General features: G+C 42.5%; 1 protein-coding gene across 1 annotated transcript in view; it reads right to left on the bottom strand.

Annotated features, from left to right (window-relative positions):
• Positions 1–4,994: 4,994 nt before the first annotated feature.
• The window catches only part of col6a4a (collagen, type VI, alpha 4a), a 68,172-nt gene continuing 53,231 nt past the window's right edge, over positions 4,995–19,935 (bottom strand). Inside the window, exons 33-46 of the mRNA XM_055227630.1 lie at positions 19,560–19,622; positions 19,125–19,187; positions 18,940–18,972; positions 18,463–18,499; positions 18,371–18,382; positions 15,965–16,265; positions 13,824–14,016; positions 13,536–13,626; positions 12,918–13,276; positions 12,367–12,658; positions 11,691–11,757; positions 9,621–9,817; positions 6,210–6,254; positions 4,995–5,352 (exon numbers count right to left, since the gene is read on the bottom strand). Coding sequence (XP_055083605.1) covers positions 5,180–5,352; positions 6,210–6,254; positions 9,621–9,817; positions 11,691–11,757; positions 12,367–12,658; positions 12,918–13,276; positions 13,536–13,626; positions 13,824–14,016; positions 15,965–16,265; positions 18,371–18,382; positions 18,463–18,499; positions 18,940–18,972; positions 19,125–19,187; positions 19,560–19,622 — 1,926 coding nt within the window. The 3' untranslated portion in view covers positions 4,995–5,179. The remainder of the gene's footprint in view (positions 5,353–6,209; positions 6,255–9,620; positions 9,818–11,690; positions 11,758–12,366; positions 12,659–12,917; positions 13,277–13,535; positions 13,627–13,823; positions 14,017–15,964; positions 16,266–18,370; positions 18,383–18,462; positions 18,500–18,939; positions 18,973–19,124; positions 19,188–19,559; positions 19,623–19,935) is intronic.

Here is a 19,935-nt window from a genome sequence, read left to right as displayed (position 1 = left end):
GGAAGTGTGAAAATGAATGTACTCCCAAGATATCTTTTCTTATTCCAAGCTCTTCCAGTGGAAGTTACTTCAAAAGAATTCTCAGAATTAGATAGAATAATTTCTAGATTCATTTGGCAAGGAAAACAACCCAGGGCTAAATATAAAACTTTACAGCTTTTAAAAGGAGAAGGGGGCATGGCCCTACCATACTTTAAAGGATATTTTTATGCTGCACAACTCAAGCCTCTTATTAATATGTGCTCCCCGAAATTTCAAGCTAGATGGAAAGATATAGAACTTACAGTTAAAGACCCTCCAATACATGCAGTCTTGGCCCATACAAGCCTGGATTATTATATCAAGGATATTAAGAATCCATTTATTAAAACTCAGTTAAAAATTTGGATGAAAGTAAAAGGAGAATATCTGTTAGATGATTAGTTAGTTAGTTAGTTACTTTATTGTCCCCGAGGGGAAATTTGTCTTCACAGTCAAAATCACACAGAGAAAAACGCCATACATACATACAATGCCACACAAACACATGTTTACGTGTAGAGACTGTGCTGTCGCAGCAGAGCGTGCGCCACCCTCTCCACTCCCATACCCGTACTGTTAGATGATAAAATACAAATCATACAGTGGTGTGCTTTTGATTCTGGATTTAGGCCTAACTTAATGGACAATACTTTTAGACGCTGGACTCTAAAAGGAGTGACAACTTTTTATTCACTTACAGAAAATGGTAAATTTAAGGATTTTGATAGTTTGAAGACTGAATACCAGCTTGAAAATGACTATTGACTATTTTAGATATCTGCAATTGAGGAATTATTTTGAACATAACATTTGGGTTAAAACAGACCTTAATGATCCAATACTTGCAATATTCCTGAAAGCTTATAAGAACAATTCAATCAAAGGGGCCATTGGTAAGTTTTATAAAGGATTTTTGGCAAAAAAAGTTGCATTCAACAGAATATATCAAAGAAAAATGGGAGACTGAAGGAGGACTGATAATATCAAATTATGATTGGCTGAATATTTGTGAATGTCAATGGAGGTATACTAATTCTCATATTTGGCGTGAGTTTAATTGGAAATGTTTATTACGCCAAAGCAAAAAATACATTTTGGAGCTGGGAATGTTGGATATTGGAGACAGTGTGGGGCCCAGGAAGCTGATCATTGGCATATATTCTGGGACTGCCCAATAATACAACCATTTTGGGTCAAGTTCCACAGGACAGTAGTAAGTGTACTTAAAGTAAAAGTAACATTACAATTTTCGACTCTTTTTTTTGGTCATTGTGATAATCAGTTTTAGTGAACAAACAAATACTTATTCCGAATTTTGACATCAGCCGCTAAAAAGGCAATAACAAGATGTTGGCTTCTTCCTGGGTCCCCCACAAACTCAGAGTGGATAAACATTGTAAATGATATATATGTAATGGAAGCGATTACCTTCTCAATTTCCCCCAAGAAACCTGTTTTCATTAAATTATGGTCTAACTGAGTTAAATATATTAAGCCTTTACGGCCGGACTTTGTGGAGATCCGTCCCAACTAGCTCATCCTGCTGTAAAAGAGATGGCTCCTCACTCTCGTGTCTGCCTTGATACTTAATTTTTCTTTTTTATTTGTTATACGAGTCTAGGTAAAGTGCAGCTACTGTTTTCTCTCTCCCTTTGTACAAAGTTCTGTTTGTGTATAATTTTTGTTGAAAAAAAACAACAACAAAAGACTGTGGATAGATTTTGTATTTGGTTTAATGGTTTGCCCCCTCAATGTATACCACTGTCTGAAAATAAAGAATTACAAAAAAAAAAAACAGACATGAATGTGTAAAGGATATTACCACATGGGCTCAGGAACACTTCAGGAAACCATTGTTAGTTAACACAGTTCCTCGTTACATCTCCAAAGTACAAGTTAAAACTGTACCATGCAAAGCGAAAGCCAAATGTCAACAACACCCAGAAACGCCACTGGCTTTTCTGGGCCCGAGCTCACCTGAGATGGACTGACGCAAAGTGGAAAAGTGTGCTGTGGTCTGACGAGTCCACATTTCAAATTGTCTTTGGAAATCATGGACGTCATGTCCTGTGGACCAAAGAGGAAAAGGAGCAACCGGATTGTTATCAGCACAAAGTTCAAAATCTGTGATGGTCTGGGGGTGTGTTAGTGTCCGTGGCATGGGTAACTTGCACATCTGTGAAGGCACCATTAATGCTGAAAGGTACATACAGGTTTTGGAGCAACATATGCTGCCATCCAAGCAACATCTTTTTCAGGGACATCCCTGCTTATTTCAGCAAGACAATGCCAAGCCACATTCTGCATGTTTTACAATAGCGTGGCTTCTTTGTAAAAGAGTGCAGGTACTAGACTGGCCTGCCTGCAGTCCAGACCTATCTCCCATTGAAAATGTGTGCCACTTTATAAAGCGCAAAATACGACAGCAGAGACCCAGGACTGCTGAGCAACTGAAGTTGTACATTCAACAAGAACGGGAAAGGATTCCTCCTGCAAAGCTTCAACAATTAGTGTCCTCAGTTCCCAAACGCTTATTGATTGTTGTTAAAAGGAAAGGTGATGTAACACAGTGGTAAACATGCCCCTGTCCAAGCTTCATTGGAACGTGTTGCAGACATAAAATTGAAAATGAGTGAATATTTGCATAAAAACAACAAAGTTTATCAGTTTGAACATTAAATATCATGTCTTTGTAGTTTATTCAGTTCAATATAGGTTGAAAAGGATTTGCAAATCATTGTATTCTGTATTTTATTCTTTTTAAGTTTTACACAACGTCTCAACTTCATTGGAATTGGGGTTGTAGATATATACATATTTGTGCCATACTATGGAACATTCCAGGCAAAGCAAATAATTAAAACCATTTTCAGACTTTGTAGCAGGGATGAGAGTATCTATATATCATCATCATCATCATCATCATCATCATCATCATCATCATATCATGAAGTATCTATATATCAGTATTGACTGGGTGTTGATACTAATTAGGATATGCACACAGGGTGGCATACATTTTTGACATTTTAGGGCCATTTCTTGACTTTTTCACAGCAGCAAAGCTTTGGACTGATCCAATCTCTGCAGTGGTCTGTTTGAGGTCTTTTGTGTACATACACTGTATTTATTTAAAGCCTTCACTCTTAAATTAGACCAGATCCCATCTTTAGAGCCATCTTTACTTTGGAGCAGACTCTGCTCGATGGCACAGAATTCTGTGAAATAGAGTGTCAGTGAGACGCAGTGGTGGAAGAAGTACTTGATTTTGTTACTTAAGAAAAAGTACAGTTTCTTGAGCAAAAAAATACCCACGTGAAAGTATCACGTAAAAAATCTGCTTTAGTAAAAGTATTAAAGTACCTGTTTAAAAATGTACTAAAAGAGAAAAAAAAAGTATTTTGCAAAAATTTTGAAATTTAATAAAGCTTTAAATGTAGTGACTTTGATGCAAATTTGAGCTGAATTTTTTCAACAAAAACAATTAAATCATTTGTTTTTTCTTATTATTTGTATATTTTTGTTTGCTAAAAATATGAATGTGTTAAAATTAAACCCTCAGCCTTTTCAGTATGTATCCACTGTAAAAATTACTTAAGTAAAGTACAGTTACCTAAATATTTTACTGAAGTACAGTACTTTACTTATTTTACTTTGTTATATTGTGGCACTGCTAACACATGTTATCGGGTGTTTTCGATGATCAGATTTCTCTTGTGCTATAAACACCAAAATCAGATCTCATAATTGCTTATCAGATTAGTCTGGTGATCTGATTACTCCTTGTGATCTGATTATTCTTTTTATATGATTACTCTGGTGATCTGATTACTCTGGTGATCTGATTACCCTGGTGAATTGATTACTCTTTTTATCTGATGACTCTGGTGATCTGATTTTACTGTCCATGTAGTACCAGTGTATCTAGCCGACTCTTGGGTTACATTAAAGGTATTCAAATGTCTGCACTTTAATACTTTTAATACCCACTTAAGGTATTAAACTGTCAAAAGTGCCTTTTGAACAGATGTGTATACTTCCTTTCACTGTACAGGGATATAAAAACACCAGGAGCCATGTTCATTTGACAGTTTAATTGCTTAGTTTTTGAAGTTTTTTCACAAAGATTGGTTCAAAATGTCTGACTCTAAACATTTTTCATTTAACCCGTAAAAAAATAAAAAATAAAAAATACATTCAAGAAGTTTACTGCAAAAAGTGACACTTTATAATAACCATAGCAACAACTACAGACAGTAGCACCAGGTTAATAATAACTATAGCAAAAACCACAGACAGTAGCACCAGGTTCAACACACACAATGCCCATTCTGTCAGGAGCTTGGATCAGCACAACAGAAACGCATTTTAAAAGTACGTTTTAGCTTTGGACGTGTTCCGAGGAGTCTCGTGTGAGAGGGGACAAAGGAAACTAAAGTTTGGACAGTGTCATACTCTCAGATGGGTCAGACACAGTTTTCCCTTTTGATTACACTGTACTTGACCATGAAATATGCAAAAAGTAAATCCATAAATGTTGAACCTGATCATTTCAATTAGTGACTTGGCTAGGGAGACCAGATATTCAAAATTCCAAAGTGGGACACAGCTGTTGGGCTGTGTTTGGTTTAAATAAAACAGAAAAGAGCTCGTAACATAGTCCATGCTCTGCTGACTTGTGTCAGAATCTGAGGGACTTTTTTGCCTTATCCTCCTGAGACCTGGTGTCCTCATCTGTGGACAACACATTTTGGGTTGTTTAGGCCACAGTGCAAATGTTTAGAAGAACAGCAACAAGAACATGTTCAATTTTGAATATTTCTAAGAGTTTAGAATATTTATTTTTTTGTTTATTTTTATTTTATTTTTTATTTAATTATTTTTATTTAATTATTTTATTTTGATTTGTTTTTATTATTATTTTTATTTATTTATTTATTTATTTTTATTATTTTATTTGATTAAAGCTCGGGTCTCAGGAGGTTATATTAATTTTAAAGCATACCTTTTTGTGTTTTAGCTGAACAAATAACAATATGTGCCCCTCTGCAGTGTTGGCATGTATTAAATTGGTCAAAAATAGGGTCACCTTTGACATTTCTTGTCTAAAACTGGGACAAATCACTGGTTTTGGAAAGTTCTGTTGGGGATGCTGGTTCTATTTTGCACCCAAACACAGTGCCTCACACTCCTGCTGCGTGCTGAAGCGGTTGGCGTTCCCTCCACAGCCTCCGAACCAGAACCGGGAACATTCCCTCTGGACCGAGTCGAAGAACCACATCATGGAGTAATTGGCACAAGTGCCGGGGTCCTGGCCCAGAACACACACGTCTGCATGGAGTAACCACAGCAATGCATTAGTCTTACACCAGGCTTCGACACATGCTCATACACCTCTGCCCCACACTCTCATATGCCTCTTTTCTACACACTCATGCTCATAATCCTCTTCTCCACACTATCATAAGCCTCTCCTCCACACTCTCATAAGCCTCTTCTCCACACTATCATAAGCCTCTCCTCCACACTCTCATAAGTCTCTCCTCCACACTCTCATAAGCCTCTTCTCCACACTCTCATAAGCCTCTTCTCCACACTCTCATAAGCCTCTCCTCCACACTCTCATGAGCCTCTTCTCCACACTCTCATAAGCCTCTCCTCCAAACTCTTCTCCACACTCTCATAAGCCTCTTCTCCACACTCTCATAAGCCTCTCCTCCAAACTCTCATAAGCCTCTTCCATAAACCAACCCAAGCCAACATTTAAGTCACATCACTGTAAATACAGCAGGTTATCACAAGATCAAGTCAGTGTTTGGTGAGAGATTATTATTTTTTCTTAAGCATCAGACCCTCTGGGAGCTAGTCATCTCCAGGATCAGACCCTCAAATGGTGCAGTACAGTTTACTTTACACAGTGGAGACTCTTCTCCAAAGTGAACCAGTGGAAACGAGGTCTAAATCTCTTTAGTTTCCTGCTTCACTCAGTCCACACTCAATAGTGGTGAGAGACTGTTATAGCATCTGCTGCCTTGGGGCAGACTGACAGAAGTGAAGCTGCCAATCTGCACCATTGGCCCCTCCCACCACCAACACTCACTCACCACATTCATACTAGGTAATGTATAACATGCCGTCCTCGTATGTCAGATGCCGACCCTGTGTGTCAGATGCCCTCCCTGTCTTACCTTTGGACAGCAGCTCGGTCTGAGTTAGAAGGACCACCTTTTCTTCTGAAAAAAGAAAACATGACAACACACATGACAAAGGCATCTGACAGTTACAGACAGATTCTGTTTTATTAGTTCTACTAAAAGAAGACAAAATAAGTTTTTGAGTGATATTTTAAAGGGCCCATATTAGGGCCCATTTTCTGATCAGTGTTCTAATGTTGTTTCCTCATCACAAACAGACCTGGAATTGTGTTTTATTTCGTTCACACATGTTTAACACACAAACCCTGCATATTTAGGCTGAGTTATTTTTTCATGCAGAGAACACTCTACCTTGTTCCACCTTGTATGTCATGTGGTAATACAGTAAGTACTCCACTGTGTTTTTAAAGTCCATACATCTTCACTAGAATCATTTGGATGATTTTAGACCTGGAATTACCAATCTCTAAAGAAGCTGTTAAGACTACCACTACATGACATCGCAAGGTGGAACAGAGCATTTGAGCTTTGGAGATGAGACTAATACTAAAGGGTTATTCAAACACGTGTGAATGAAACAAGACACAACTCTGTGTATGTTTTTGCAGAGGTAACAGCATTATAACATGGCGTACAGCTCACAGGAGTCCATTTTATATAATATAGGACTCTTAAACTATTGCACACAACATGCTCTTGCTCTGAAACAGTTTAATAACAGAAACGGGTCCAGTGACTTCCTGTTCACACTCTCTTCATAGTTTCACTGGAACAAACAGCAGATTTTCATTTACATGTTTTTATTGTACCTTTTTTTTTTAAATGGCACAAATGTTTCAGAGGTCAGAGGTCATCTGGACACAGTTTTAAGCCTGAGACACTTCTGGAGCTCAATAGTCCCATTTCCCATTCAGATGTAAAATGGCTTCTGTGATGGGAGCTGAAACACTGTCCTGGTGACCTCTTGACACCTTTTACCATGGACCCCTTCTGGACAAATGAGGGATTACATGGGCTCGTATTCATTGAAACAATGCTGTGACATTTTTTACATTTTTTTGAATAATTCAATACAGGGCAATGGGCGAGGAGAGGGGATAGGTGAAAAGAGGGATTTTCTGAGCACTCAAGTTGCAAAATCTGTTTTATTTATTTACTTAGCAGGGCAATCGTGCAGGACAATGCAGGATCACTGAAACATGCATAGATCAGTGGAGTCAGATCATGATGAGGGGACGCACATTGAACAGGGTTTAAACTCTAAAAGGGATTTTTGCCAAATCTGTTTCCTTTAATAGACAGGCCTGAGCCAGTTTAGTCCTCGTGTTGTTTGTGGTCAGTCCTGGGTTAGTTCTGATTTAGTCCTGATTTAGTCCTGGCTTTGTTCTGGGTTAGTTCTTTGCTAGTCCTGGTTTCAGAATAGTCCGGGCTCTGGTTTAGTCTTTGTTTCGGGTTAGTCCTAGTTCTGGATTAGTTCTGGTTTTGAGTTAATCTCTAGTCCTGGTTTAGTTCTGGGCAAGTCCTGGTTCTGGGTTAGTCTCTGTGGACTTACGGTGCCGCCCGCACGCCTGCACACACTCATGCTCCGAGCTAAAGCGGTTAGCGTTTCCACCACAGCCGGCGAACCAGAAAGGAGCGCATGCACCGAGGGCGGGGTCAAAGTACCAGCGCTGCAGGTACTCTCCACACTCGACCCCCGAGTCTACGGCTAAACTACAGACAGGTGCGACAGGTGCGCCTGCTGCAACAGACAGGGGAGACAAACTGGTGAGAGAGATGACAAGGGAGTCTACAGCTAAACTACAGAGGTCTGAAACAAAAGGTGAAGAGGAGACAGGTGAAACAAGACACATGCGACAGGTGAGATAGGTGAGAACAGAACGCAGAACATGACCCTGCTCAAGAGTACCTAGTTGGAGGGTTATTGTGCATGTTTGAAGTTGATTGGGTAAAAGTACAGTATAAAACACCACCACAGATACAGGGAGAACATCCAAACTCCACAGCCCTGGTAGTATGAGAATCAAACCTGTGACCTTCCTGTTATGGGGTGAATGAACATAATGTTCCTGTTATAGGGTGACTGAACATGTATGTGACTATATTTAGAATCGCTCCGTGTCTTCTCCAAACAGTGGAACATTCCAAACTTTACTTTAGACATCGGAAATGTTTTCCATCTTGGACGAGCGGCGTGCTTTGTTAAACAGGAGCTATTGCAGCTATTACAGCAGCTATTGCTAACTTGCCAGTTACTATTGCCAACATTCGTGCATCATTAACGACATCACAGTAAATACGGCGTTTATCACAAGTCAAGAATTTGGTGACAGATTGTTTCTTCTCTGTAACTGCTGCTGTTAGACATGTTGGTTTTAACCTGCTCCACAGTATTTTTATTTCAGTTTTGTCCCTAAATCAAGATATGAAAGCGGAGGCATTTTACTTCTATGGACTATTAAAGAGGGGGGATTTTACTTCAATAGGGTATTAAAGAGAGGGCATTTTACTTCAATGGGGTGATAAAGAGGGGGTATTTGACTTCAATGGGGTATTAAAGAGGGGGTATTTGACTTCTATGGGGTATTAAAGAGAGGGCATTTTACTTTTATGGCGTATTAAAGAGGGGGTATTTGACTTCAATGGGATATTAAAGAGGGGGCATTTTACTTCAATGGGGTATTAAAGAGAGGGCATTTTACTTCAATGGGGTGTTAAAGAGGGGGTATTTGACTTCTATGGGGTATTAAAGAGAGGGCATTTTACTTTTATGGGGTATTAAAGAGGGGGTATTTGACTTCAATGGGATATTAAAGAGGGGGCATTTTACTTCAATGGGGTATTAAAGAGAGGGCATTTTACTTCAATGGGGTGTTAAAGAGGGGGTATTTGACTTCAATGGGGTATTAAAGAGGGGGTATTTGACTTCTATGGGGTATTAAAGAGAGGGCATTTTACTTTTATGGGGTATTAAAGAGGGGGTATTTGACTTCAATGGGATATTAAAGAGGGGGCATTTTACTTCTATGGGGTATTAACTGTAACACATAACAAATTTAGATCACCATGTTTTGTTTTGACAATGCTATATTTTCACATTTACTTTTGGGTCTTACTGGGTACCCCCTCCCCCTTCCCCACTCTCTGTGCTAAGCCCCTCCCCTTTCAGAGTGACATCACAACACAGTCAGCGTGCTTCCTGCTAATGAAGTTAAGTTGCTGTGTAAAGTTTTGTATCATGGTTTTGCATATTTATTGAGAAGGCTTGTACATGTTTGTACTGTTAATCGCAAGGAGGGTTCAAATAGGGCCCAGGAGTGATCTCTAGATTACTCAAACATGCATGGATGACGTATAAAACCTCTTCAAGTATGTTTTTGATGACTGAACAACATTATAACAGAACCAAAGGAAACATGTCTCTATATACACACTGATATTTACCATGGTTCTTCTGTCTGTCTCCTCTGGCCCAGACGTGAGACAGGTCCACCAGTACCTGTCCCGCTCCTGTCTCCACTTGTCTGCTCAGGGTTTGCACCTGGCCTCCCCTGATCGACTGGCCTGTTCCTGTCTGCTCCTGGAAATGCTCTGGCTCCTCCTCAAACACCTCCAACTCGTCCACGATTAGAGGACCCTGTCTGTAAGGGACAAAATGGGACTGATCAGGGATAGGGGACAGGTTTGAAGAGAGGGAACATCAGAAAGACGCAGGGGGACAGGTTCAGAGTGGTTTGAGGTGTACTGCTGTTTGGTTCTGATGTGGTTCTAGTGAGTTGGTCTGGTTTTGGTTCTGTTTTCAGTGGCTGACAGAATCTCACACACCCAAACTGATGTGCACTGGCCTAAATATTTATCAGATCATTTCAAATGCTTACAATCACAGGAATTTCATGCTCAACTAAAACCTCCTGGTGTTCCCCAAGACTCTGTTCTCGGTCCTCAAGCTTAATGGAGTCAAAACCAAAGTCCTGCCCATCAGCACTAACCTGCCCTAAACAAAAGCAGCAACGTCACCATCACTGCTGACCACTCCTCAGACCCCCATACTTTCATCTCTTTTTAGTCTGTCTAGATCAGGAGTGTCCAAACTTTGGTCCGAGGGCTAAATGTAGCCCTCAGAGCACTTTCTGTTGGCCTTCAAGCCTCCTGTTGAATTGGCAGAAATGATCATAAGCAGACTTTTTACTGCAAATGTATGCAACTTTAACCTCAATGACATCACACTGTATCATGACACAGGCCTAAACTTCATGTCCAGAACCTTCTTCAGCCACAATGGCTCTAAGAGCCGAGTTAAATGCACTTAACTGAACCACCCTCTGTATTCAAAACAGACTGGTCTCTTCAGCTCAGCATTAAGCAGGTGACGTTTAGGTTAAATTTTGATCAAGTTTTGGTGAACCTTTGGTGAAGTTTTGGTGATGTTTTGGTTTTCAGGATTCCCACACTTTGCTTGAAATCATTTTCCAGGACTTTTCCAAGAAATTTTTAGTTATGTAATCACACCATCTACAAACAGAACACTGGTCGTTCGCTATATTGCAGTTCACCTTTTGCGGCCTCGCTGTTTTGGGGATTTTTTTTGTGTGCAATTATGCATGCTTTTTTACAGCATATGAACATGCATTATGTTCTGCTTCCTGATTGGCTAAGGGACTGTAGACCATTGTCCATCAGTCTCCTCCGTGCCGTGTCTCCTGTACAGTACAGAATGTGTTCAGATTTGCAAATTTCTCTCCCTGACAAAACCCACTATGTTGATGAAATGCTTTGAACTTAAAAGTGTTCCTCTGCAGATACTGTTGGATCTGATGCACGTGAACAACAAATTTAAAAGAATCATCGAGGGGGGATATAATATACGAAAGTTGGAACTTTGAGATTGTTTAAACAAGAGAGAAATTTGAGAAAATGTTAATGCCTGTCTGAGAAAAGTGTATAAAGTGTTTGGTGAGGCGTTTTACAGCCAAACATATCTAATAATTGCAAAAAATAAAGCTGACTACGTCGCGGATTTCACCTATTACGGGTTATTTTTAGAACGTTAACCCCCACGGTAAATGAGGGATCACTGTATACTTTTATAATAAAGACTTGTGCAAATGAATTCTACACCAAGGCAAACACTATATTTTGTTACGTAGATGAACCAAAAATATTTTCTGGTGGAACTCAGTTGATGGAGACACACACACAACTGTATCACCTTAAGATAAACAAGAAACTGTTCACCCATTCTCCACACATGAATGGTATTGGAGTCTAGGGTTGTACTTATACCACATCCTCCCCTGTAGGGAGGATGTGGGATACACATGTGTCCTGTGTAAAATGGCTCTTTAGATGTACAAATTTATTTCATTTTCCAGGACTTTTGGCATTTTTTCCTCATGTTTTTCCATGTCTAAAAAACAGAACAATTATTTCCAGGTTTTCCAGAATTTCCAGGACTTGTGGGAACCCTGTGATATTTTGTGATTTTTTGTTTTGTCTTTGTGTGATGGGTTTTACCCAGTCTGTCCCTGGAACTGTCCACAAGTGCTCAGGAGAGAGGGAGGAGGATATGAGTTCACACGCTCTGAAACAAATGCACACACAAATGAAAACATAAACAAGCAAACAAACACACACACACATAAGCAAACACACACAAATGAAAACACAAACAAATACACACACAAACACATCAATGAAAACACAAACAAACACAAACAAATGAAAACACAAACAAATAAACACACACATAAATGAAAACACAAACAAACACACCCCCACACACCCATACACACACACACACACACACAAACAAATGAAGACACAAATAAACACACACAAACAAACACACAGTTATATTATTTAAACAGCTCAGAAGTCCATCTATCAGAGTTAAACCAGGACTAAACCATAGCTAAAGCCAGTCTAAAGCGGGTGTAAAGCGGGTCCAAACCAGGACAAAACAGGACTAAACCAGGTATAAACCAGGACTAAACTTGATCTAAAGCAGGTCTAAACCAGGACTAAACTTGGTCTAAAGCAGGTCTAAATCAGGACTGAATCAGATCTAAAGCCAGTCTAAAGCGGGTCCAAACCAGGACTAAACCAAGTATAAACCAAGACTAAACTTGCGCTAAAGTGGGTCTAAAGCAGGTCTAAAGCGGGTTTAAACCCAGACTAAATGGGGTCTTACTACTGAGCACTGACAGGAGCACCCTGAGGAACCTCTGGGCATACTCCTGTTGGTCCAGTCGGATCCGGTCCAGGTGAACCAGGTGCTGGTCCAGAGGAGGACTGACCATGCGCTCCACTTGAGAGCGGTTAAACCTGGAGCCCACGGTCACCACAGCGACTGTCACACCCTCACACAAGGCCTGTTGGGAAACAAAGTCCAGGCGCGCCCGGTCCTTCAAAGACCCCGACGACGTCCCCAACACAAAGAGTAGTGCCCTCTGTCTGCGCGGAGAGCCAGTCTTCAACAGCACCTACAACACGGGAGAGCATCTGACACATTTGACACATGGGGAAGGCATCTGATATATCTAACACATAAGAAGGCATCTGGCACATCTGACTCATGGGGAGGGCATCTGGCACAATCTGACACCCAGGGAGGGCATGTGGCACACAGGGAGGGCATCTGACACACAAAGAGGGCATATGACCCACATGGGAGGGCATCTGACACAATCTGACACACAGGGGGAGGGCATCTGGCGCACGTGGGAAGGCATCTGGCCTCACCTTCTTCAGGGTGTACTCCAGTGCTTGGCCCAGGCTGGAGGAGCCTTTCTGCTGTTGGACCTTTTGGAGCAGGTGGGTCTGAATCTGGTCCTGGTTCTGGTACTGGTCCAGTCCAAACTCCAGTGTGGGGATGGCTCCACTCATCTGGACCAGGCCAACCCGTACCTGTCCCGGACCCGGTCTCTGGGGGGTCGGACTGAGCTGCACTTGAGACACCACAGAACCCAGAAGCTCTTGGAACCCCCTGAATTCATCCTGAGGGACCTCCCGAGACCCGTCCAGAACGAGGGCCAAGTCCAGGTCCACAGCCACGGGCCGGTTCTGGGAGAAGAAGCAGGCCTCAGATGGACTGCACGGGTCTAAGGGAGAGAGGGAGGGCATCAAATGAAATGAAAGAGTAAGTTCCAAGTCTAGATTGGGTTTAGACCAGGATTAAACTGAGTTTAGGCCAGGATTAGACCAGGTTTAGACCAGGTTTAGACCAGGTTTAGACCAGGTTTAGACGAGTTTTAGACCAGATTTAGACGAGTTTTAGACCAGATTTAGACCAGATTTAAACCGGGTTTAGACTGGGTTTAGACCAGGTTTAGAGCAGGTTTAGACCGGGTTTAGACTCACCATAGCACAGAGCACAGTTCTTTATCCTCTTCAGAGCTTCTTCTTCATTGCGACCAAAAACCGAGAACATGGAGATCCCAGTGTCGTCCACCTAAAAACACAGATCTGGTTCAGTCCTGGTTCAGTCCTGATTTAGTCTGGATTTAGTGCTGCTGTAGTCCTGGTTTAGTCCTTGCTTAGTCCTGGTTTAGTCTGGGTTTAGACCAGGTTTAGTCCTGGTTTAGTTGTAGTTGAGTTCTGATTAAGTCTTGGTTTAGTCCCACTTCAGTCCTGCCTTAGTGCTGTTACCTGCAGTGCCTTTTCGACCTCGGGAGCGGGCTTTAGCGACAGAATGACGGGGGCGATGGCAAGCGCACGCAGCTCCATCACCGCGGTAACCAGCTCACTCATGTCCTGCGTCGCTCCGTTCGACAGGAACAATGCCACCTTTCGCACCATGGCGCCAGAGCGGACTCGCTTAAACACGTTATGGCCCACAAACCTGAAACCAAGACAAAGACCAGGGTCAGATCAAGACCAGGATCAGACCCAGATCAAGACCGGGATCAGACCAAGACCAGGATCAGACCAAGACCAGGATCAAACCCAGACCAAGATCAGGATCAAACCCAGACCAAGATCAGGATCAAACCCAGACCAAGACCACGACCAGACACAGACCAAGACCAGGACTGGGCCCAGACCAAGACCAGGATCAAACCCAGACCAAGACCAGGATCACACCAAGACCAGGATCAGACCTAGACCAGGAATGGACCCGCATCGAGACCATAACATATCTCCATCAACCTCCAATTCATTGTGGTCTCTGTAACTGCTGCTGACAGACTCCTCATTCTGACATTAAAATGTTGGTTTTAACCCACTCTACTTGATCCTGGGGTTTTTATTTAGCTATTTTGTCCTTAAATCAATACATGATCACAATCAGGTGCCTTCTTTTCTAGAGGTCGCACCGGCCAGCGTTAGAAAGAAGAGCGTTGCTAAGCGCCCACTCCCTGCTAAACCTGTGGTGGTCAAAAACCTCTCTCCTGATTGGTTCTTTGGTTGCTATTAAAAAGTCCAGAAGCCCAAACACAGGTGAGCTGGTCTGACTCATCTTTTAACTCTCACTTGCACAGCCAATCCTCTCTGCCTCTCTGCCCTAAATTATTTATTAATTGAATTAATGCATTTGGAAAACTATTTGTACAATGAGACTTGCATAGTCATACTTTTCTTCATGTTATGTTACACATAACCCCCCCCCCACACACACACACATATATCCTCCTCACCCTCCGGGGGTGGTCTCATCCCCTATCTTTTTCCATGCTCAGGACCTCTACCTGAAGCCTGGGAGCTTGAGGGCTCTGCGCAGTATCTTTGCTGTTCCTAGTACTGCACTTTTCTGGACTGAGATGTCTGATGTTTTTCCTGAGATATTTTGTAGCCACTCCTCCAGTTTCGGGGTCACTGCCCCGAATGCTCCGATGACCACGGGGCACCACTGAGGCATGGAAGGTGAAGGCATCAGTGGTGCCCCGTGGTCACCACTGATGCCTTCACCTTCCAGGCCTTCTCCAGCTCTTCTCTGAGCCCCTGGTATTTCTCTAGTTTCTAATGTTCCTTTTTCCTGATGTTCCCATCACTTGGTACTGCGATGTCCACCACAATGGCTTTGCTCTGTTGTTTATCCACCACCACAATGTCCGGTTGGTTCGCCATCACCATTCTGTCAGTCTCTATATGGACGTCCCACAGGATCTTGGCTCAATCATTCTCCACTACCTTTGGAGGTGTTTCTCACCATGCGGGTTTCCAGTCCATACTCTGCTCAGATGTTTCTGTACACTATGCCTGCAACTTGGTTATGCCGCTCCACGTATGCTTTCCCTGCCAGCATCTTACACCCTGCAGTTATGTGCTGGATTGTCTCAGGGGCCTCTTTGCACAGCCTACACCTTGGGTCTTGTCTGGTGTGGTAGAGCTGGGCCTCTATTGCTCTAGTGCTCAAGACCTGCTCCTGTGCAGCCAGGATGAGTGCCTCTGTGCTGTCCTTCAGACCAGCTCTCTCAAGCCATTGGTAGGATTTCTTGATATCAGCCAATTCAGTTATGTTCCAGTGGTACATTCCATCCAGGGGCTTGTCCTTCCATGATGGTTCCTCCAGCACCTCTTCCTCTGCGCTCCACTGTCTGAAACATTTGCTGAGCAAGTCATTTGTTGGGGCCTTGTCCTTGATGTACTTATGGATCTTGGATGTTTCATCCTGGACTGTGGCTCTCACACTCACTAGTCCTCGGCCTCCTTCCTTACAGCATGCATACAGTCTCATGGTGCATACATATATCCTGGTCGCTCTGTCAAATTTTAAAACCCATTGTGGCCCGTGTGTCAAAAAGTTTGCCGACCCCTGCCTTAGCCTCTACCCTTATCCCCACCCTCACCTCATAGCCGCTCCGAGCTGTCTTTTGCTGGACGTCCTCTCAAGGGCGATGTTCTTCACGGCATCTAGGAGCTGGCCTTTCCTTTTATAGTCAGAGAACCGGACCAGGTACTTGGTCCTGGAGCCAAAACCGACCACGGAGACTCTGGCACCACGGGGACAGTCCGACTCACTGATGGAGAGAGAGGACAGAAGGGACAAAACCAACGAGCGCTGTCTTTCAAATGCCACCGGAGATACATCCTCAGACATGTCCAGGCCCACCACCAGCTCTGTGGGCACCACCGGGCACTCCACCTGATCTGAGAGAGAAGAACAAGACTAAAACGGGACCAAAATGGGGCTGAAACAGGGCTAAAACAGGACTAGAACAGGACCGAGACAGTACTAAAACGGGACCAAAACTGGACTAAAACAGGTCTAAAACAGGCTAAAACAGGATTAAACCAGGACTAAAATAGGACTAAAAAGGACTGAAACAGGACTAAAACAGGACTAAAACAGGATGAAAACACCTGTACAGACAGAGACTGCTTGGTTTGGTAAAAAAAAACAAAAACAAAAAACACTTCCTCTTAAATCAGGGATGGGCAAACTACGGCCCGGAGGCCACAGATGGCCCGTTGGGTTTATTAATCCGGCCCGCCAAATGTGACCAAATTATGGCGCACTTCAGCTACATCAACCTTGTATTATTCTTATTCTCTTAACAGCCCTTCTGTAAAAAATAGCTTATCAAAGAAAAGAAAAGTGGATAGTGAGCGCTGAGTGTTTAATATGGAGTGGACAACAATATATTTTTTCACTGAAGTCCAATCAAATTACCAAGACTAATTACTAAATTTTATGCTGGCATTTAAATTAGCAAAAACTAGCAAGCCTTTCCTTTGAAGGCGAATTTTTAAAAGAATGCATTTGGAAAATACTTTGTACAATGAGCCTTGCATATTCATGCTTTGCTACATATTACAGGCCAAATCTCTAATGTAATATACACATATATATATCCTGGCCAGGCCCCTCTGTCAAATTTTGAAACCCACTGTAGCCCACGTGTCAAAAACTTTGCACTGTCTTAGATGGACAAAGGAATGACACATAAAAAAACTATTGAGCTTGTATCTGCATATTCTCATGACTAACGGCTGACCAGCCCACGCATCTCCTAGCAAGACTAGAACAAGCACTGACCGTATTTGCAGAAGTTGGCATGTTTAACAAATTGCTTCCCACATTCCCCAGGCGAGAGCAGATCTTGTGAACAACTATACCCAGTTAAGTTGAGCCCTCGTCCTTACTAACACCTCAATTGTTAAGCTTTGTACACTGTTTGAGCTTCTAACATTTAAATGCTTCAGCTGTTTTGCTAAATAAACCACCACAGAGAATTCTGGTTTTAGGGATTTCTGAAGTTATTATCGAGTCCCTGACCAGTGCCATTTACCCTTCAGACTGAGAGAAATGAGAGCTTTTGATTCTCATGGTTTTGTTTTGATTTTGTAGGAATTCTGGTGCCCCATATTTATTAAAATCATTATACTGCGAAACCATCAAACACGTATCTAAGACACGCTAAACAGGACTACACCAGGACTAAAACGAAACTAAACCAGGACTAAAACAGGACTAAACTGGGACCAGACCTGGGCACACCATATGGTCTAAGAGAGAAGAACCTGGTCTAAACCAGGACTAAACCAGGACTGAACCAGGACTGAACCTGGACTGAACCAGGACTAAAACAGGACTAAACCAGGACTAAAACAGGACTAAACCAGGACTGAACCAGGTCTAAAACAGGACTAAACTGGGACCAAACCTTGGCACTCCACCTGTGCCTGGTCTGGTGGAGTACCTAGTTTGAAGAGAGAAGAACAAGGCCTAAACCAGGTCTAAACCAGGACTAAACCAGGATGGAACCAGGACTAAACCAGAACTCAACCAGTTCTAAACCAGAACTAAACCAGCTCTAAACCAGCTCTAAACCATGTCTAAACCAGTTCTAAACCAGGACTAAACCAGGTTTAAACCTGGACTAAACCTGAACTAAACCAGGTCTAAAACAGACCTGAACCAGGTCTAAAAAAGGACTAAACCAGGTGTAAACCAGGACTGAACCATGTCTAAAAGAGGACTAAACCAGGTCTAAAACAGGACTAAACCAGAACTAAACCAGGTCTAAACCAGGACTGAACCAGGTCTAAAACAGGACTTAACCAGGTCGAAAAGAGGACTAAACCAGAAGTAAACCAGGTCTAAACCAGGACTGAACCAGGTCTAAAACAGGACTTAACCAGGTCTAAGACAGGACTAAATTGGGTCTAAACCAGGTCTAAAACAGAACTGAACCAGGACCAGACCAGACCAGGTTCAGACCAGGTCCTTGTTTATGGGTGAGGAGTCGTACCGAGGGAGCAGGCTGTGGACAGTGAAAAGAGCAGAACATGAGATGGTGGTCTTCAGAAGATCAGATGATTCTTCACAAAGAATGAGACTCACCACAGTTCTGTTGGATGTACTGGACCAGCTCACACTCCTAAAGATAAACACACAGTTAGGCCATTCTAACCCGCACAGGTACAGACAAAAACATCTTCAGAAGAGTTTCACCATTTAGACAAAAATATGTGAATACATTTAAAAATGTGTGAAGAAAACTTTAAATCTATGTTGCTGTTATGTTTTAACCCTAAGCCTAAAACAAGTTAATGAGAGATAAACCCAGAGTTTCAAGTTTAACCTTAAAACAATAAGACTAACTCCTTACCACTTTAACTCCTCACACTTTAAAGTAGAGGTGTCCAAACTTTTTTCATTAAGGGCTACATATCAAAACACAGGTGAAGCAGTGGACTGAACGGGGGACCTAGACAGCCAAGAAAAACTAGTCTGAGGGCCGCATTTGGGCCCCAGGCCATAGTTTGGACATGCCTGATTTAAACCCTCTCCCTTTAAATGCTGTAAAGTTGGACTCACGTTCATCCTTTGTCCAGCTGGACCTGGAGGTCCCTAAACACAGCACACAGAGACACAGAGACACAGAGACACAGAGACACAGAGACAAAGAGACATTATTCCACTCTGGGATTACAGATGAGAACATCCTCATGACCTCATCATTTTGATCATAAACATCTCAGAAGCTCAGAGCTCACTCTCACCTTATGTCCAGGGAATCCCGGCTCTCCTGGACTTCCAGCTCCACCCGGAGGCCCCGAGTCTCCCTGAAGAGAGACTGAATTATACCAGGACTAAGGCAGGACTTAACCAGGTCTAAACCAGAACTAAACCAGGATTTAACCAGGTCTACACTAGAACTAAACCAGGACTAAACCAGAACTAAACCAGGTCTAAACCAGGACTAAACCAGGACTAAACTAGGACTAAACCAGGACTAAATCAGAACTATACTAGGTCTAAACTAGGTGTAAACCAGGACTAAACCATGAATAAACCGGGACTAAACCAGGACTAAACCTGGTCTAAAGCAGAATTAAATCAGAATTAACCAGGTCTAAATCAGGATTAAACCATGTCTAAACAAGGACTAAGCCAGGATTATACCAGAACTAAACTAGGTTTAAACCATTACTCACCCCTCGTCCACGGTTGCCTTTGCGTCCAGGAAACCCTTTGGGACCCTGGAGACCATCTTCTCCCTAAAACAGAAAAAGAACCAGGTCTGCACCAGGACTGAACCAGGAATAAACCAGGTCTACACCAAACCAGTCCTCCACTCGGCCCCTGAGCCCCTCTGTGTGTATGTGTGTTATCAGTTCAGCTTGAGCCAAAACAAACTCCTCCACAGAGTTTAGTCTGACACGTTTAACATGAGTCTGTGTGTGTATTTGCATGTGTATCTCTGTGTATGTTGGGGTGTGTGTGTGTGTGTGTGTGTGAATCTCGGGGTGTGTGGGGGTGTGTGTGTGTGTGCGGGAGGGGGTGTGTGTGTGTGTATCTGTGTGTGTGTTT

The sequence above is a fragment of the Periophthalmus magnuspinnatus genome, chromosome 16, assembly GCF_009829125.3.
Source record: "Periophthalmus magnuspinnatus isolate fPerMag1 chromosome 16, fPerMag1.2.pri, whole genome shotgun sequence".
NCBI lineage: Eukaryota > Metazoa > Chordata > Actinopteri > Gobiiformes > Gobiidae > Periophthalmus > Periophthalmus magnuspinnatus.
The sequence above is the reverse complement of the archived record's forward strand: the minus strand, read 5'-3'. Positions and strand labels throughout refer to the sequence as shown.